Source organism: Plectropomus leopardus, chromosome 10, assembly GCF_008729295.1.
Source record: "Plectropomus leopardus isolate mb chromosome 10, YSFRI_Pleo_2.0, whole genome shotgun sequence".
NCBI lineage: Eukaryota > Metazoa > Chordata > Actinopteri > Perciformes > Serranidae > Plectropomus > Plectropomus leopardus.
In genome coordinates this window covers 8,691,997-8,709,762 of record NC_056472.1, presented here as the reverse complement: position 1 = coordinate 8,709,762, position 17,766 = coordinate 8,691,997, and the positions used below count along the sequence as shown (strand labels likewise).

Sequence of the window (17,766 nt, the reverse complement as noted above, 5' to 3'; positions counted from 1 at the left end):
TGCAGTGAGAGGAAGTAGTTTGTGTTAATCACATTAAGGTTGGTTTAGCACTCTGAGTTTACGTGAGCTGAGATTAGTTCATCTATATCATAATTAAAGGTATTGGAACCTTATTTTGGTAAGTGTATTATACAAAATAGAGCAGACAGGAGAACTTTAACACAACATTTTATGAAAGCCAGCATAAAATAGATAAAACGCACAAAATACCATATATAAATAAATAAATGCAGAGAATACAGTAAGTGACAGTGATTTTCACATATAATGCCAGATGTTTACCATTCATCACTCTTGACACCCTCAGGGAAAATACTTGTTTTGAAACACTTAAATTTATAACTAAGTTGTCCACATAACTGTCAAGGTAGGAAAGCGAGATGGGGATCATCCCTAACGATACTCAGAGCCTTTTGGTGAAGCTAAACTTTAGGAATTGAAGGAAACGGTAGTTGGGAGGTAAGTCTTTTTTTGGGTTCAGGCTACCACATTACACTTAAATGCAGAAAGTTAGCACACTTTACAAACTACACTGACCATGTATGTCAACACTATTGGCTTGGTTGGTGTCACCAAGTCCCAAGTTCTAAATTGCCCATTATGTGGCTGTGTGTGTGTGTCTGGGTGTGTGTGTGAGTGACAGCTCTGTGACCTGTCCACAGTGTTTCTTCTCCACTGTGACACACTGGTCACCCTGAATATACTGTAATTGACAGGTATAGAATAAGATACCTGGAGAATAATTCAATTTATTTGTACTCTGCCCAGACTGTTTACAAAGTCCGGGTGAGAGGCAGTTATAAAATCATATTTATGTCTCCACACCAGTGATAGCCATGTCAGGAGGCTTTATGTTTTCGGGTTGTCATTTCAAGAATAAAGGAATATTTTTAAATTTGGCACTGATGTCCACATGGACTCAAGAATGAATTGATTATGACACTGTCACTGTTGCCTTGCATCCAGCTTATTATCGTGACTGTGATATCTTAAGAAGGCCTTAAGGGAATTTCCACAAATTTGGTGCAAATGTCCACTTGGATTCAAAAATGAACTGAATTTGGTGGTCGAAGGTCAAAGGTCAAGGTCACTGTGGTCTTTTAAAACATGTCTTTGGCCATGACTCAATATTTTTTTTTATACAATTTCAACAAATGCCTCACAGGATAAAACAATGAAGTGATTACATTTTATATCCAAAAGGTCAAAAGTAAACTTCACTGTGACCTCACAATGTTCAGCAAAAATTATGTTTCTGGCCAAAACTCAATGTTATAACTCAGGAACAAAAGGGAAACATTTGGTTAGATATTGAACTGGTGACAGTAATCTTGAAACTGTGTGTGAAGCATCTATGTTTTCAAAGACATGGATATAAACTGTAACTGCAACTTGAAAGGTTCAAGGGGGGATAAAACTGCTAAGTGGTAATTCTAGTCTACCGTTAAAGCAATATGAAATAGTTGTAATCTCTCACAGCACAACCATATCACAAAAAAGTGAAGGATTTCTCTATGTTATATTTTAATCCTGTTTTTACATTTATTTTTCTGTTTTGTTGCTGCCTTTATTGATCGTAAATCTCCTCCTCTGTGTTCTATCGCAACCTGTATTTAACATTTTTTAAGCCACATTATTTATTTGATACTCAGAAGCGTACCCTTATGTCTGCAGCTTTGTGTGTACACAATAAACCACCTCTAGGGCTCAGGGGAATCCTGGTATTGCTTTTGTGAACAAATGTTGAGTCATGCAAAGGAGACATAATGTGCTGCAGTTCTCTTTGCATAACAACAAAGGTCAGTTTTTACTCAGTGACCAGAAAAATGGAAAGTCTGCATGCATTATCATGTGCTCAGTGTGTGACACTGTCAGAGAGGAGTCTGACTAACTCTGGTAATTGCTGCAGACATAGTTATAGCTGATGAATTGGATTAGATTACGTTGTTAGGGAGTTTCAATTTTCTAGTTGCAATTTTTTTGTACAGGCAATGCTATGACTTAAAATCAGCTTTGCGCAATAATGATTGCGCACACATTTTTATGCCTCCATGCTGGCAATAGCTGTGGTTGGATGAGTGTACATCTGTACATCCAACCATCCATCCATCCATCCATCCCCGTATTCTTGTGAACACAATATCTCAAGAATATCTTGAGGAATTTTCTTTAAATTTAGTACATATGTCCAATTGGACTTGAGAATGAACTGATCAGATTTTGGTGGTCATAGGCCAAAGGTCAGGGTCACTGTGATCTTATCTGTCTCTTTCTTGGGAACACAACATCTCAAGAACACCTTTAGGAAGTTTACTCAAATTTGGCACAAATGTCCACTTGGACTCAAGAATGAACTGATATCTACATAGTACATTTATCATCTCAGTAGGTGAATTGGAGAAGTTTAAAAAAAGACATAGTGTCACTCTTTCAACTCTGCTATAATTCCATCACAATTGAGGGAGTCTCTGCTTCTAGTATAATTAACTGCAACTCCACTTCCATGCCATGTCCCTCACATAACACTGGGGATTTGTTTCTCTAGACTGTGTCTGCAAAACATGCAAAGAACACACTGGCAGGCTTGAAGTCTGCTTAACGTTTGCAATACAACTGCATAATCAAGTTTGCATAATCTCCTGGAATGTGGGAAGCAGTGTTTGCACATTGGCCTTTGAAGTTTCAGTTTAACAAAATCAAAAAACTCCACACGCTTCCCAGTATGACATAGTTCCACCAGTTTTACTGTAGCCATGTCATAAAATGTATGTGATCTCATGTCTAAGGTGAGTTAAGCCACAGAAATGTAACAGATAAAATACAAAGTAAGATAAAGGGTCTACAATTCTACTCTACTACAAGGCTCATCAAACCATTGAAAACTCTAAGAAGCTATGTCACAAAATTGAAACCTGAAATGAAAAATGGAAATACGATATTGTATGGAAAAGGTTCAAGTTAGAATAGAAAATGAAAGTGAAAGGAGAAAAAACATCTATCATGAGAGAAAAATGGTCAATGATCCTAATAACAAAAAAGGTAATTTCAGAATGTGTAAAAGCACAAATTGAAAATCTCAGGGGAAAATGGAAAAGCAAAACATCTTCAGGAACTTTGAAATGGATACTAAGCAGCAAAGCATTCAGTTCATTAGATTTCTGTCTCTTCCCTTTTGCATTAACATTTTTCTTCTTAAGCAGTATGTAGATGAGGACGCCCCTCCTGCTGTTTACTTGTCATCAATCTTTGCGTTCCCTTCATTTCCACACTGTTTGCATGTGATTTTCCACATGACCCTCTCCTCTGCTGTGCCTCATGTCTTCTCTGTCATCAGCTGTCTGACTTTTTTGTCTGGAAAGCCGAAAAGTTTCAGGACAATATGAATAACTTCTACCAAAGCGCAATCTTTGCTCTCACTTTTTCTCTTAAACACTGAACTTAAATGGGAAGTTCTGATTTCTTGAAGTGAGGTTGTATGGGTCATTCATTCACAGACAGTGTACATCATGGACAAGGAAGCTTAGCAATGTACTTCTGTGAAAGGGTCAGCAAGAAAACACATTTTAGCTTCCTGAGAAAAATTTCCCACCTTAAAAAATACATATAAGTCAGAATGCAATACTCAAAAACACATTGAGGTAAGGTTCAAGGTCACTGTGACTTTGCATCTGTCTCATTCTTGTTAATGCAATATCTCAAGAAAGCCCTGAGCGATTGTTCCCAAATTTGTTGCAAACATCCACTTGAACACTGTTTAGAATTCAGTGGTCAAAGGTCAAGGTCACTGTGACCTTCTAAAACAGGTTTTTGGCCATAACACAAGGATTCATCTGACATTCTTTCACACAACTGCCTAACAGGATAAAATAATGATATGCTGACATTTGATATCCAGTAAATCACAGGTTATCTTCACTGTGATATCAGTCTTAAGTGTAAGCTGTATTGAAAATATTTTCACTGCTTTACTTTAGTTTCAGACAGTGATTTCCAAAGTATTTCTTCTTTGCTTCTGATTTTAATGCTTCTTTGACGTCATCATCTCCTCTCTGTATTTATGTCCAATACAGGTGCTGGGAGTTAAGTGCTGGGAACATTAAGTGGATCTACCAGGTTCCCATTCTGACAGCCATTGGGGTAAGAGTGTGATTGTGCATCACCGACTTTATTTGCCCTCACTAAAAGTATGATTGTAGCTTGAGAAGTTGCTAAGAATTAACAACTCTTGCTGAAACTGATGTATAAATGAACTCTTTTGGAACAGGCTATTAATCCAATTAAAAATTACCTAAGCTTGTGACAACATCAGACTTGATATAAACTTCCCTTCCCACTTAAAGTGACCCTTGCATATCTAAATACTTCATTAAGAGGGAGTAACTGTCAGAAAACAAACAACCATCTGTATCACATGCATTGCCTTGTTTGCCTACCACAATATGCTCAAATGCATAACTTGTATTATGATTCATAGAGCCGAAAGTAAAAGACCTGCCACACCATTGTGAAAAAAAGTTACTGCTATTACTCATTATCACATCAGAAACACAAATTATTTTTGCAATCTATGACGTTACAGCTTAGTGCACCTTTTGTATTGCAGCAGGTGGTGACAGCCTCGTTATAATACAGGTGCTAAAGATGCCTGCTGTGATGGTAATATTCTGAGTTAATATAATTATATTCAGTTTTGTATAGTTAATGTAAGTAGCCAAGTCGTGTTATTCTCCATTCAGTGTCTCGTCAAAAATGATTTCTTGCCTGTTGATCTCATTGTTTGCAATCAGAAGCCTTGTGGGGGAGTGCTCGAACATCTTCAAAACTAAAACTTCAAGTCTTTTGCTCATTATTTCCTGAGATGCATATCTTCAGTCCTTGATTCTTAATGATCCGCATGCCGGGTCTTTGTCATGCAAACAGTGTGGAGATAATGGTGCCAAGCCTGCGAGCTAGCGCAGGCACTCGAGCTGCACTGATTCACACACCAGCGTCATACTCTCCATATGTTATCTGCAAAATACACCCTCCCAATTTGGCAGCCTATTGAAGCTATGAAATTTCCTCAGCTCTCTCTCTCTGCCTGATGCCCTGCATCAATGTTGCTGCCTGCTCTTTCAACCCCACCGACACCCGAGCATCCACCTGCAGGTTCTGGCGAGGGGGAAGATATGTAATCATCACTCCCAATAATTCATGTAAACATTTCTGCAGGGAGTGATGAGGACAGAGACTAGATTCCAAACTCTTCTGATCTGCTCTTGAAATAAAAACTTTTGAAGGTGAGACAAGATGGTTCATACTGATGTTTTCTCATTTTTTCTCTTTCCTTAGGCAAGGGAGCACTTTTACAGTGATAAGAGGAAAACATCTTGTTTTCACAGGCTACAAATTATTGCCCACCACAAGGAAAACTAAGTTTTACATTTGAGAAACATTAAAAAAAACCAAAAAAAAACAGGAACTGCATTTAATCAAATTTAGATACATTTTTAAAAGTAATTATAATGACCGTTTTAAGGCTAATGAAATACTGCTATACCTGTTCGATTGATCGTAATTACTGTAATTTCAGCTACTGTGTGTCTCTCTGCTGACCAGAGCTGGAATGTAACTAAGTACATTTACTCAAGTACTGCACAGGAGTACAAATCTTAGGAACTTTTACTGTACAGGAGTATTTTAATCTCATGCCACTTTCCACTTCTATTCCACTACACTTAGAGGGAAATATTGTACTTTTTGCTCCACTGCTATTATTAGATAACCACTAACTACTACTACAAAATAATATTTTTGCTGAAAAACATATGAAAGTATACAAGTGCAGCTAAAACAATTAGTCAATTAACTTAAAGATAAATAGGCAACTCTTTTTCATCATCCAGTAAGTCATTTTTCCAGCTTCTCATATGTTCTGTATGTATGAGGACTTGTTGCTTTTCCTTTTAATTGTTCTAATTATTTTAATTCATTAAATTCCTTTAAATTCTTGGCAGATAAACTTTTAATGCTTCAATACATTTCCACGAAATCACATTTACTTTAAGTTTATTCAATAGGACTGTGGGCCTGTTTCAATTCCACTACTTCAGAAGTTCCTCTTCCTCTTACAACCTTTTTTTGCTGCGAGTCTTTCACACAGTACAAAACCTGCCCTTATATAGTGTTAAGGCGACATTACCTGTGCTAACAGGTGACTAATGATTAAGTGGGATTGAGCAGATGTTGATGGTTAAGAATGTTTGGTACATCTGCAGTTGACTTCTCTTAAATTCTCTTACCTGAAAAGTAAGAAAAAATGTATACCCTATGACATCACGAGTTTTAGCAGTCTAATTTTTGGATTTGGGAGAGATTTGTTCATGTTTACTCATTGTTACTGTCCTTGATCAGGCTCGGGATGAGTGGACAAACAATAAAACAATAAAAAGTACTTTCCTTAAAAAAAAAAGAATAGAAAACTATACTGAATTTATCACAGATCATCTCAACCAAAAGTTTAACACCCACCCTCCAAACGGGAGTAATGATCAATGAGTCTAAAACCATAGTTTGCTTCAGTCTTCATGTCTATACACAGCACACATGCTGCCACACTGGCTAACAAGCACACTGGTATTTGGCTTCTTCAGTCCTGATATGGTCTGTGCTCCTGATGAGCAGATCAAGCACAGGTGTGTTTACTCACTCTCTGCATGGTGAGGAGGAGGGGAGGGTGGCACCTGGAGAAGCATACACAAAAAAGAGCAAAATCTCCTCTTCACGAGTATCTTATATTTATCGTGGTTTTTTGGTTTGGTGATTTGCTTGTTGAGGGTAAATAGTAAAATACTGTGGTCATGGTTAAAAAAAAAAGCCAGCATATGCAACTGGTTGAGAATGGATTTATGGTCCAGTGTCCACCATGAGACTACCGCTAAAATAGATACTGCCTGTGGATGTGTTCAAGAACCAATTACTGAATTATGGACACCCATTGGGTGCACACCAGGGTGTAGCCAACTAAAAACAAAAAAGAAGTCTGAGCACAATTAACTCCAAGACAGAAAGTAACCTCAGAGCTGGCTGAACGTGGAAGTTTTGATAATCTCTGGGTTATTCTAAATATGAAGGAGCAGTGCAGACATGAGATAAATTATCAAAGACAGGGACAGGACGGACAGAACATTAAAGAGGCCAAGTCTGAGGTGGACATGATACTTAAGATGAATTTTTTCCCCCCCTTTTATTTAACACGCATATATGAACACTTTAGGGATTTGACACTGGATACTATAAATGTAGAGATTCAGTGCCTTGTACAAAGATGTCAAGTAACTGACTAAAATATTTTATATGTAAGATATGCTTTTTCTCTTCTCACCTCTTTTTATCTTGCTATAATTCAAATCCAAATAAACTCTGTGGAAGTTTAAGTATTTGTTGCCAATGGGAATAATTAAAAACAATCAGGAAATCTGTCAACAGACCTCCCGCTGGTGACCATGGGGCGTTGATGTTTTCATGTTCCTGTTTGAAAACTGATCCAAAATAAAAAAAAAAACTACAATTGATAGAACATTTTTTTGGAGCAGAGCGCTAAGATTTCTGTCCTTTGTGCTATCACATTGTCCGCCTGCGATGACCTCATTACGTTATGCTACAAGCCGTGAAAAAGACGGTAAAAACATGCGGTAGCGCCATAGGACCAGAATAGAAAGTTGATAAGAATGTCAGTTTTGTTTTATTAATTTATGACATAATGTCAATACTTTTATAATTTATCCTGGTTTATTGACTTACAAAAGTTAAGACAAAAAGAAAAAAGAAAAAAGAAAAAAATTAAGACTGAAACATAAAAAAGCTATGTAGGCACTGGGGAAATATTTCAACTGCAGATGACTTCAACAACATTATGCTCTGCTCATAAACAAAATGTACATTGCTCAATTAACTTATGAAGTGTCAAGAAATATTTTGATCATGTTTCTTCTTTTAGAAGTCTTTTAGATCAATGTATTTAGTGTGTTTATTTTTCAAATCCAACTTTTTGTTTGAATTTATGACAGTTTTTATATACTTTAATCAATTATCATGGTTTAATGACTTACATAACCTTTTACCTTGACTAACCTTCTACCTTGACATTTGAAAATAATCCAAGAAATGACATCACAATAAGCAAAAATATCAAAATATGTGCCGGCCTAGTGTTTCTTTGGCAGAGTTCAAAGGATTGACAGCAGTCTTTCTTGGTCTTTTGTCATCTGCACAACTTTGCTACAGGCTGAGGGCTCTTTCCACACTGTAGCCTTCCACAAAGGCACGAATTAAGGAAAAGGTTTGTTTATGCAGTGTCTTGCTGTGAGGACAACAGAAACTAATGGAAACTATTGAAAATTACTGTTGAAAGACATGCTCTGCCTCAAGCCGTCTCTGCCTGTCTGCTGATTGAGTTAACTTACGTCCAAGCTGTGATTGAAAAAACTTGTGCAGATTCTAATGAGACCTCACTGGCTAATGAGGACTAATGCTCTGCTGGCTGACTCTGCTGAAGATACAGAAAGCTTCCACATGAAAGAATAAGACCGCATGCTATGTTGGAGATTTAATTCATCAATCTGCATGCACTTGTGTGGCTGATTACTTCTAATGATTTATAATGTGTCAAATATTTTGAGAACTCTCCACTTCAGGAAAATAATTATGTTATTCATATGTGTTTTTTTAAAAGAGTGCTTGGTAAGAAATGGGTATTCTAATAGCCAGAAAAGTTGTAATACCTGAACTTATTTAACTACTCACGAATTAAACCGACCAAACAAATTGGTTTTGGATGGAAATGTTTGTCCACCACTGTGGGTCCAGACTGTAATATCTTAACAAATATTAGATCAACTGCAAAGAAGTTTTGTACAGACATCCAGGGCCTCCAATTGCATTGCTAACCTATAACCTACAGTTATGTCTTGGTTACTATTCTGTTGGCTGCCTGCAAATATAGGTGGAGAAAAATTGAAGGGTAGCTGTGTGTGTGTGTGTGTGTGTGTGTGTGTGTGTGTGTGTGTGTGTGTGTGTGTGTGTGTGTGTCTGTGTGTGTTTACCCACAGTAAATTGTTGCTATGTGATTTATGGAAAAACATGAATTTTCAAGTGTAGTACAGATTGATGTTTGTATCTCTGGTTGGGTTTACTGCCAGCCACTCAAAAAGAAACTTGCACTCATCCAACAGCAATTTGGAATGGTTTAATATTGTAGTAAATGGCATGCCAATAACCTGTCACATGGTTTCGTATTTAGAGATATTGAAACAGGCATCTCGTAAGCTGTGTGTGTCAAGTGGTGCAGCGGTTTGGGTGTATTAACAAAGAATTGATTGCATGGAATTAATAGTCATCACGGTCCTTGTATCTTTTTAGAAAAGTAATAATCTGGCAAAGTTTGTGCTCACAAACTAAATGTTTTTGTCTCTCATCACACAAAGTTCCATATTTTCTAGGTTTCCAGGATCAGACACATTTTGCCCCGTTACAGAGGTTTTTTGGGGGAGTTTTTCCTTAGATGATGTGAGAGTCTTAGGGCAGAGGGATGTCATATGCTGTAAAGCCCTCTGAAGCAAACTGTGTTTTGTGATAATGCGCTTTATAAATTAAATTGAATTGAATTGAATTTTCTCACTAGGATGTATACTAATTATAAGTCAAGCATAATTACTATAGTTTTTTTTTCCTTGTCTGTTTAGTATGATAATAATGTAGAATATGAGAAGGTGAGAGGGAATCGAGGGAAATTAATCCTTTGAAACCTGGAGCGGCACTTTTCTTACGCTGCTTCCAGATGCCTTTCACAAGTATTTAAACCTTTTTAAGCTACAGAATTATTCTAACTTTTAAGCAAATTTCCAGGTCATTTTCTCATTTGTTTTGTTGGCTGTTTTTTGTTTAGTCTTCCCAATTTTTTTGGTCATTTCTTGTTTAGTTGCCCATTGCCTTTTTCCATTGTTTTTGGAAGAAATGATAAGAACTTGCTCAGGATTTCAAGGGCAAATTTAAATAACTGCAGTTGAGCTCTGGATTTTAGCAGACATTCTTCTAAAAGAAAATCTCTTAAGTGTGTTAACTGTCAGTTTTGGCATGTTATATTTGTATGTTGGATCTGTATTTGTTACTATATTCTTATTCAGCCTCCTCTAATATAGGAAAGAAGAAAGTGGCAAAGCATTACTGGTGTCCCTCAAACCCACGGTGCTCACTGAAGACAATGCTTCACAAAAAAAAAGAGTAAAACCTTTTATTAAAAAAAGTATGGGGTTACCTTGACATGGTGTAGACAAGTGGTCTTATGGAGGAAAAGTTTTTGCCAAAAACAGGAATAAATGATCCAGTTCCAGGAACTCAGGATGATTTGAAGAATATAAAAGGCATTAAATGGGCTAGAAACATACACCAACGTGTATTGGCTTACACCTTCCTCAGGGAGTAGTGAAACAAACAAAGTGATTACTGTTGCTTTCATCACAGGTTTGCACAGGTTGGAGTATACAGCATACTTTTAGGCCCAACACACTAAGATAGGTCCTCTCCCTGGCTGAGATGCTTTAACCATGGAAACAAACATACCAGGATACAAATACATACAACCAACATTAAATAACAATATTAAAAATGTAAGTCAACAATAATCAGTCACATAATACCAATAGAACAAACAAACAATCAATACAATATTTTAGTACTAAGAAAATTAATATAAAAATGATGAGAGGTCAAAGTCCTGATTTAGACCAGGGGCCTTTAAGAACATGGATCCAGTATGCCTCTCTTTGTTTGAGGTGTTTGATTTTATCCCTGCCCCTGGCATCAAACTGTTGACTTCAACACCTAACATTCTTGACTTCTATTATTTCCCCCAAGATCTATTGAAAGGATGATGTGGATTTGGGGGACCAAGCCTCTGGCTATGGAAAATGTAAGCCTCAATTTGCACCTTTCATATGGCTTTGCCTCAGTCTGGTTAAAGTCTCTTAGAAGAAATCCCACAACTTGGCAAAAAAAAAAAAAAAGTCTAGCTTTTTTGCTGTTATGAAAAATAAATTGGCTCCACAGAACAACATGATAGGTCACTTTGTGGCATTTATATGCCTTTAAAGCTTGTTAGTATCTTTGTTCACAAAAATCTGCAGCCATCTGTACTTCTTCAATCTTACCTTTTTAGTAATAACATATTGTGACAATTGTACATAAAATAGTTTCTTAGAATGTTATATACAGCATTAGTTATTTATTCTACAATTTAATGCTGAAATAAAGTTTTTTTTTCATTAATGTCTCCATTTTGTTTACAAGCTTTATGGTGCAGCATAGTAAAGCTCTAAAATTACCTGTGATTGCACACACAGTCCATATATTTCTAGTGAGAATTGTTTGATTGGTTTGCACAAACAGGTTTTGTGTTACCAAATAAGTGACTTTTACTGTGCGATAGTGAAGCTTAATACTAACAACGAGTTGATGTTTGAGAAGTGCCAAAGCAGATGGAACCCTGTCTTAATTATGAGTCAACTGCATGTGTAAGTCTACAGGTTTCAGCTTTAAAAGTATGTCTTATTTGATAGAATTTGATGTATTTGTAGTAATAATATGTCTCCTGTGAATATGGTTGGAACCATTCTTCAAAGGTAGATGTTCCTAAATCAATCCCTGATATAAAAGCCAGTCATAAACATTTTTAAGTGGTTTCTTGGGGTGTCTGGTAGCTCATCTGGTAGAGCGGGCATCCCATGTACAAAGACTGTACACAGTGGCCACAGGGCTGATTCCAACCTTGTCGCTTTGTTACATGCCATCCCCTCACTCCCCCTTTCACACTTTAACTGCCCTGTCAGTTAAAGGCTAAAAGCCCCCCAAAAATTCTTTAAAAATGGCTTCTTTTTTTGCCTCTGCACTGGCAATAGTCGTGGCCAGAGGCATAATGTTTTTGGTTGGTGGTCAAAGGTCACCATGACCTTGCATGAGCCTCATTCTTGTGAACCCAATATCTCAAGAATACCACTAGGGAATCCCTCCAAATTTGGTGCAAACATCCATTTTTACTCAAGGGTGCATATAGTAAATTTTAGTGGTCAAGGGTCAAGGTTACTGTGACCTTTACTGTCGTGTTCTTGTGAATGCAGCATCTCAAGAACATGTTATGGAATTTCTTTTAATTTGTCACAAACATCTACTTGAATTCAACAATGAACTGATTGGATGGTCAACGGTCAAGGTCACTGTAGTTTTCGGATATGTTCATTATAGTAACAGGGACGAAGAATGCTTACATGTAATGCATGAGTTAAGACCTTTCCATCTGTGCTCTTCTGTTTCAGCTCAACTTCATCTTGTTTGTGAACATCGTGCGAGTGTTGGCCACTAAAATTCGAGAGACAAATGCAGGGAGATACGACACCAGGAAACAGTACAGGTGAGTACTCAACTGACTGCAGCATCAAAACCAGCGAACAACTTTGTGTCCAAAGTTGGAGTTTGATGTAGATTGTTTGCTGCAAAATTAAGTGCTCAGTTAACACAATGTTAAGTGATTATGGTGGCAGAAACAAGATGTCACTGTGTTTGCAAACTAAAAGAAGGGAAAAGAAAAGATTTTGCTCTTCAGCATAGACCAAGAACTATATTCAGCCAAAGGTTTTGTATAGTTGGGATGTAAGTACGTTTCTATGTTAGAGGATACAGCTGCTGTTTTATATATTATTTTTGTTATTGTTAAAAAAAAACCATGATTAAACAAAAACAATGATCAAAGTTATAGCTTGTGCTTTCATTTACAGTGCATTTACTTTGTTTACTTTCTGCATTCTTCCCTTTGTCAAATTTCATTATATGTAATAATGTCCAATAGTTTAACATTTTGAAAGTGGCAAAATACATGAGCTTACTTCGTTACTTTGAGGTGGAGAGGGATGGTGGATGGCGTGTCATCCAAGTGGATGTCAAATTGCAGACTGCTGTACAAGATCAACAAACAACATAACCTGTTCTGTTTGAGCAAGTCTTTTGTCAGTGTGTTTTCATTGTATTTTGAGGCTCCAAACAGGGATGTTTTGTAGCAGCCCATTAGTGGGGACGTTGCCATGAAAAGCCATTGTCACTTTTTTAAAAAAGATTGTTTTTTGGCCGTTTTGGCCTTTATTGAAAGGACAGCTGTAGTGAGATAATAAATATGGAAGACAGTGAGGGGATGACATGCAGCAAACTCTACTAGGTGAGCTAGCCCCACAGCCATGGTACTTTACCGAGACATCCCCGCTTTTGCTGTTGGCATTGTGATCTCCGAATGGTGTATTTTAAGTCAAGTCAGTAAGTTTTTTCTAACCATAACTGATTGGGTTTTGTGCCAAAACCCAACCACACGTTAACTGCACCGTTGTTATTACTTTATTAAATGCAAATGTATTGTATGTGTGGTTTGTAGAAACGTTCAGTTTTGGGTTAATAGTGCAAATGTAAAAGTCAAATGTACAGTATGTCCCTGCAACATGAGTAATGCATACACACACACACACACACACACACACACACACAAACACACATAATGTGTTCTAGCATTCTAACATATGCAATTATCACTATTATTCTCTCTAAAAACATTTTAATTACAGTGTATTTTCTGAGAAGCAAATTACATTGAATGCTGCAAGTGAGGATGCTCTGTATAGATTAGATGAGCAGACTCTTTGTCAGAAAGGATGATAGTAATTGGGTGCAGTAAACTGGAAGCTTTGCCGGAAGATGATTGTAAGCCAAATGCAGCATATAGATTGAATAATGACAGTGATGTCAGGGTGCCCAAGAAAAGGATGCGGGTGAGGCATAATAGCTGTCGACAAAATTGTTTCAATAAAATGTTTGTATTAAACTTTCTGAATGAATGTCAAGAAAATGTCTTCACTGTGCAACCGTAAAATAGAATACTGGTACTCTTTTTTTTGTAAGGCCATTTAACATGAAGTGAATAAAGTTTTTATTGCAGCAAAACGACTGTGCACCTGTGGCAGAGGAATTTATAGCAGTAGAAAATAGTCACACATAAAAGAAATGTAGTTTCTTAGACCAAGACCCTAGAACTGAGAGTTAGCAGTGAGCTAGCTAGCAGCCAAAGCAGTCGGACCTGCTATCACAAGCCAGCTCTCGATGCTTGCTTGACTCAACCCACATTGAGCACAGCCCCAAATTTGATTGGCCAAAATGGTTGTGTGATCTCTGAGCATTGCCCTCCCCCTGGAAGTTCAGACACAAATCACTCCATATTTACTGAGATTGGTGCAAAAGGGAGAGTGTGTAGAACTTGTCATTTGTGAGTGAAAAAAACAGCATTCAAGACTCGTAGCAGTAGATTCAAGCAGTCATAGTTAGTGACTTGTGTTTGTGCTTGAAATATATACAAAAAAAAATGTATTCATAAGAAAAATATTGTACAGGTGTGCAACTCTTATTGCATGAATTCAAATACTAATTTGCAGATGTGCCAATTCTGACCATGACTCCACATTCTTTGAAACAAGTGTGTGATTGTGTTTTGCACCATATTCACTGCTGCAACTGTAGTGAAAATGTGAGCATGTGAGATTTAAAAATGTGCTTTGCAGAAAATAATCTGTGCAGCTGCAATGTAGAATCTGAGAAAGTGTAACTGTTGTTTTTTATTACAGGGGAGAAAAACACAAGTACAACTCCAAAAGCATTTTTTCCTCTGTGACTTCAGATTTACCGATACTCATGTTCGACTGTTTCTACCCCTACACGTTCCTCCATCACAGCTGCTCAATTGTTTTGCTCCAGTAATACCTTCATATACTCATTTGTATTCTCTGCTGACTCCAAAAACAGTAGCTGTAACCTTCGGTCATGTGGACAACTTATGTCATTCCTTCCCACACTTTCTTTGGTGAAAATGCTTTTAAAGTTTTTGCTCTGTCATCTCAGTGTGAGCTGCAGAGTCCCTTTAAACTAGACTCTATTATCAGCCTGGGAGATTTTAAAAACAGGGTTAAGAACCTTTTGAACACTGAATGCATGTGTCTGCTTTCTGAATGTTGCTAATTGGCAGTGTTTTGTAAGTTTGTTGCTTTTTGCTCATGTGTGATTTTTTTTTCAACTTTTGCTGTTGTGTTTTAGGTCTTTTTGTTCTTTTATGTGAAATTCTCATGCTGCGGTCTTGGCCAGAACTCCCTTAACAAAGAGATTTTGATTTAGATTTTTTGTTAACCCGCCATCATCCAACAGCTCAACACAGAAATATCATCCAAACATAAACACAAACATTATCAGACAAAAAAAAAAAGACATAAACCTCCCGAAAACTGTGCGTTGAAAGATATCCCACAGCAAAAAAGAAATACAAAGCACAAACACAGCCCCCTGAGTACAAGACAAAAATAAAAACAAGACATAATCTACATCTACATGAATCGATGCCAAACACTATTTAATCCAGTTCACAGACCAATAATCTGCAGTCCAAGCAAAACAGAGTCAGGGGGATCTGTCATATCTCACTTTTCTCCTCTGATACCAAACCCAAAAAAGACATTCAGAGAATAATGCATAAACGTTTTCAAAAAACATTCAATTAAAGCTCCATACGCTATAACAACGGGTCTAAATCAGAAATTGCTGGAATCTGGTATTACTAAAAAAGCAAAAGCAAGTTTATGACAATTTATCATGGCTTACGCTATTAAAAGATTCCATAAAAAATGTTCATTTTAAAATATATGTAGTAGTGTGGTTACTTAAGCATGGATAATTCACTTATGTGGATTATTGAGACTTTGTTTTTTCCTCTTTATTTACCACTTTTCCAGCAGTCTGACTGCTAAGAGAAGTAGACAGGGGAGGAGATGATTGTTTGACCTCCCTTTTTTTACCAGCCCAGTGAAAAAAGAGAAGAGAGGAATTACACAAATTTGTATCCTACAGTGTGAATATTTTTTACTTTTTACTTTTATTTTCTATTTTTTACATATAAATATATAATAAAAAAAAAAAATCAGACTCAACTGACATGGTGCTTATAGTAAACGAAAATCCAAATACTTGTGGCAGTTCAGAAATGCAGCAGAGTGCTGCTGAAGGGAGTTGGAGACAGATCAGTTCTCTCTCTCATGCTGAGGCGAATTGCTGCAATTCTTTTCATAGGGGGTGTGGTGAATGAACGCATATACACTACTGTCAGGTGGTTTAAAGTTTATCATCCACATATGGTTGTCAAAATTTCTTATGTGAAGAGCATGGTCACCCTCTTGCAATGAGTTGTTAAAATGTTCTTGGACTCTGTACATGACTCCTTACATTCCTAGCAGAGCTTGAATAGATGCAGTAGACTAAGCACATTTCTTTTCAGGATGGATCATTACATTGAGTATGTTTACATGCACAAAATTGTCTGTTCATTTCTTCTTCCAGAAATGAGGGCTTTTCTGCATGCATCTCTACCCCAGCCTTGCAAAACTGTTTGCAAGTATGTTTGTGTACAACATATCCATGTCAATGCCCAGAGCCAAACAGGCGCATGTGTCGCAAATTGAAGTTAATACCCCAACTGAGCTGCATATTCTGAATGCACTGTATTCATGCCCAAGTAATGCTCCTTAAACCTGAATAATACTGGCATATCTCACGTCTTAACTAGAAAATGAAATCGCCTGATTTTGAATATTTAAATGGAAGATATTGATTATCTGTGTATGTAATCCTAGCTATTGAGGTGAGTTCCTCACCTGAACCTTGTAGGAATGTAGCTATCTCAATTCTTTCTGCAGACAAACTGCAAAATAATAACACAATCTGCTTTTACAATTGTAAATCTTCATGTCTGTCAGGTTGATCTCATGCCCTGAGACAATCCAGATGGTCACCAAGAATTAAAAGGAAGTGGAAATGAAGCACCCTGCATTGATTTCTCGAGAGGGCCGCCTGAGGTTTAGCCACGCTTGTTTAATGGCTGTGTGACACCGAGACCCGTTTGAACTTGAGAGAGAGTGCAGATGCATTTTAATCAGTCTCCGAGGGTGAGACGAAGTTTGTGTGATTGTAATGCTCATCTATTGCAGATACTGCTTGAAAGGATCACTGTGCACATGTGACACACCTGTTACCTCCTGCAGTGTGTTATTATCCAGCAGATGTTGGATCACAATTAACTACAGTCTGCAGTGATTGGATTGTTGAACCACAACTGTGGATTAAAGTGCACAAAGCAGCACACAATGCTCCCCCGGGAGAAAAGAGCTCTTTTAGAGAACAAATTCGAAAACATCTGTCACTTTTTCATTAAGATGTGTAAATGAGCTGACTAGATTCTGAGTCAGCAAGTCAGCATCATGCCAGAAAGCTGTTATATGCCTTGGGAAATAGAGACCCAGAGTTACTTTGCAGCCTATATTTATAATGCAAGCTTCCCGATCACCAAGGCTGAACATTAACCTGCATAAAGTTCTTACTGTTCAGTGTTGCAGTCTAGTGGGTGTTTTTGAGTAGTCTGTTCATATGTCCATCCCATTCTCACAGATGTGATATCTCACCATCACCTTGAATGAATTGGTGTCAAATGGTGTCAAACACTGATACTGTATAATTAAAGGTTGTTAAAGATCCTATATGTGTAAAGGTATACAAGTACTAGCATCAAAATATAACAAAGTACGAAAGTACTTAATATGACCAAAGGTCAATTCTTCCCATTTAGTGAGTAGTACGCTGCTACCCCTCCACACACACACACACAGA

The 17,766-nt window shown here is 37.2% G+C and overlaps 1 protein-coding gene across 1 annotated transcript in view; it reads left to right on the top strand.

Annotated features, from left to right (window-relative positions):
• Positions 1-17,766, top strand: part of pth2ra (parathyroid hormone 2 receptor a) — an 88,710-nt gene that overhangs the window by 59,593 nt on the left and 11,351 nt on the right. The window contains 2 exon segments of the mRNA XM_042494693.1: positions 4,071-4,137; positions 12,348-12,442. Of these exon segments, the coding sequence (XP_042350627.1) occupies positions 4,071-4,137; positions 12,348-12,442 (162 nt within the window).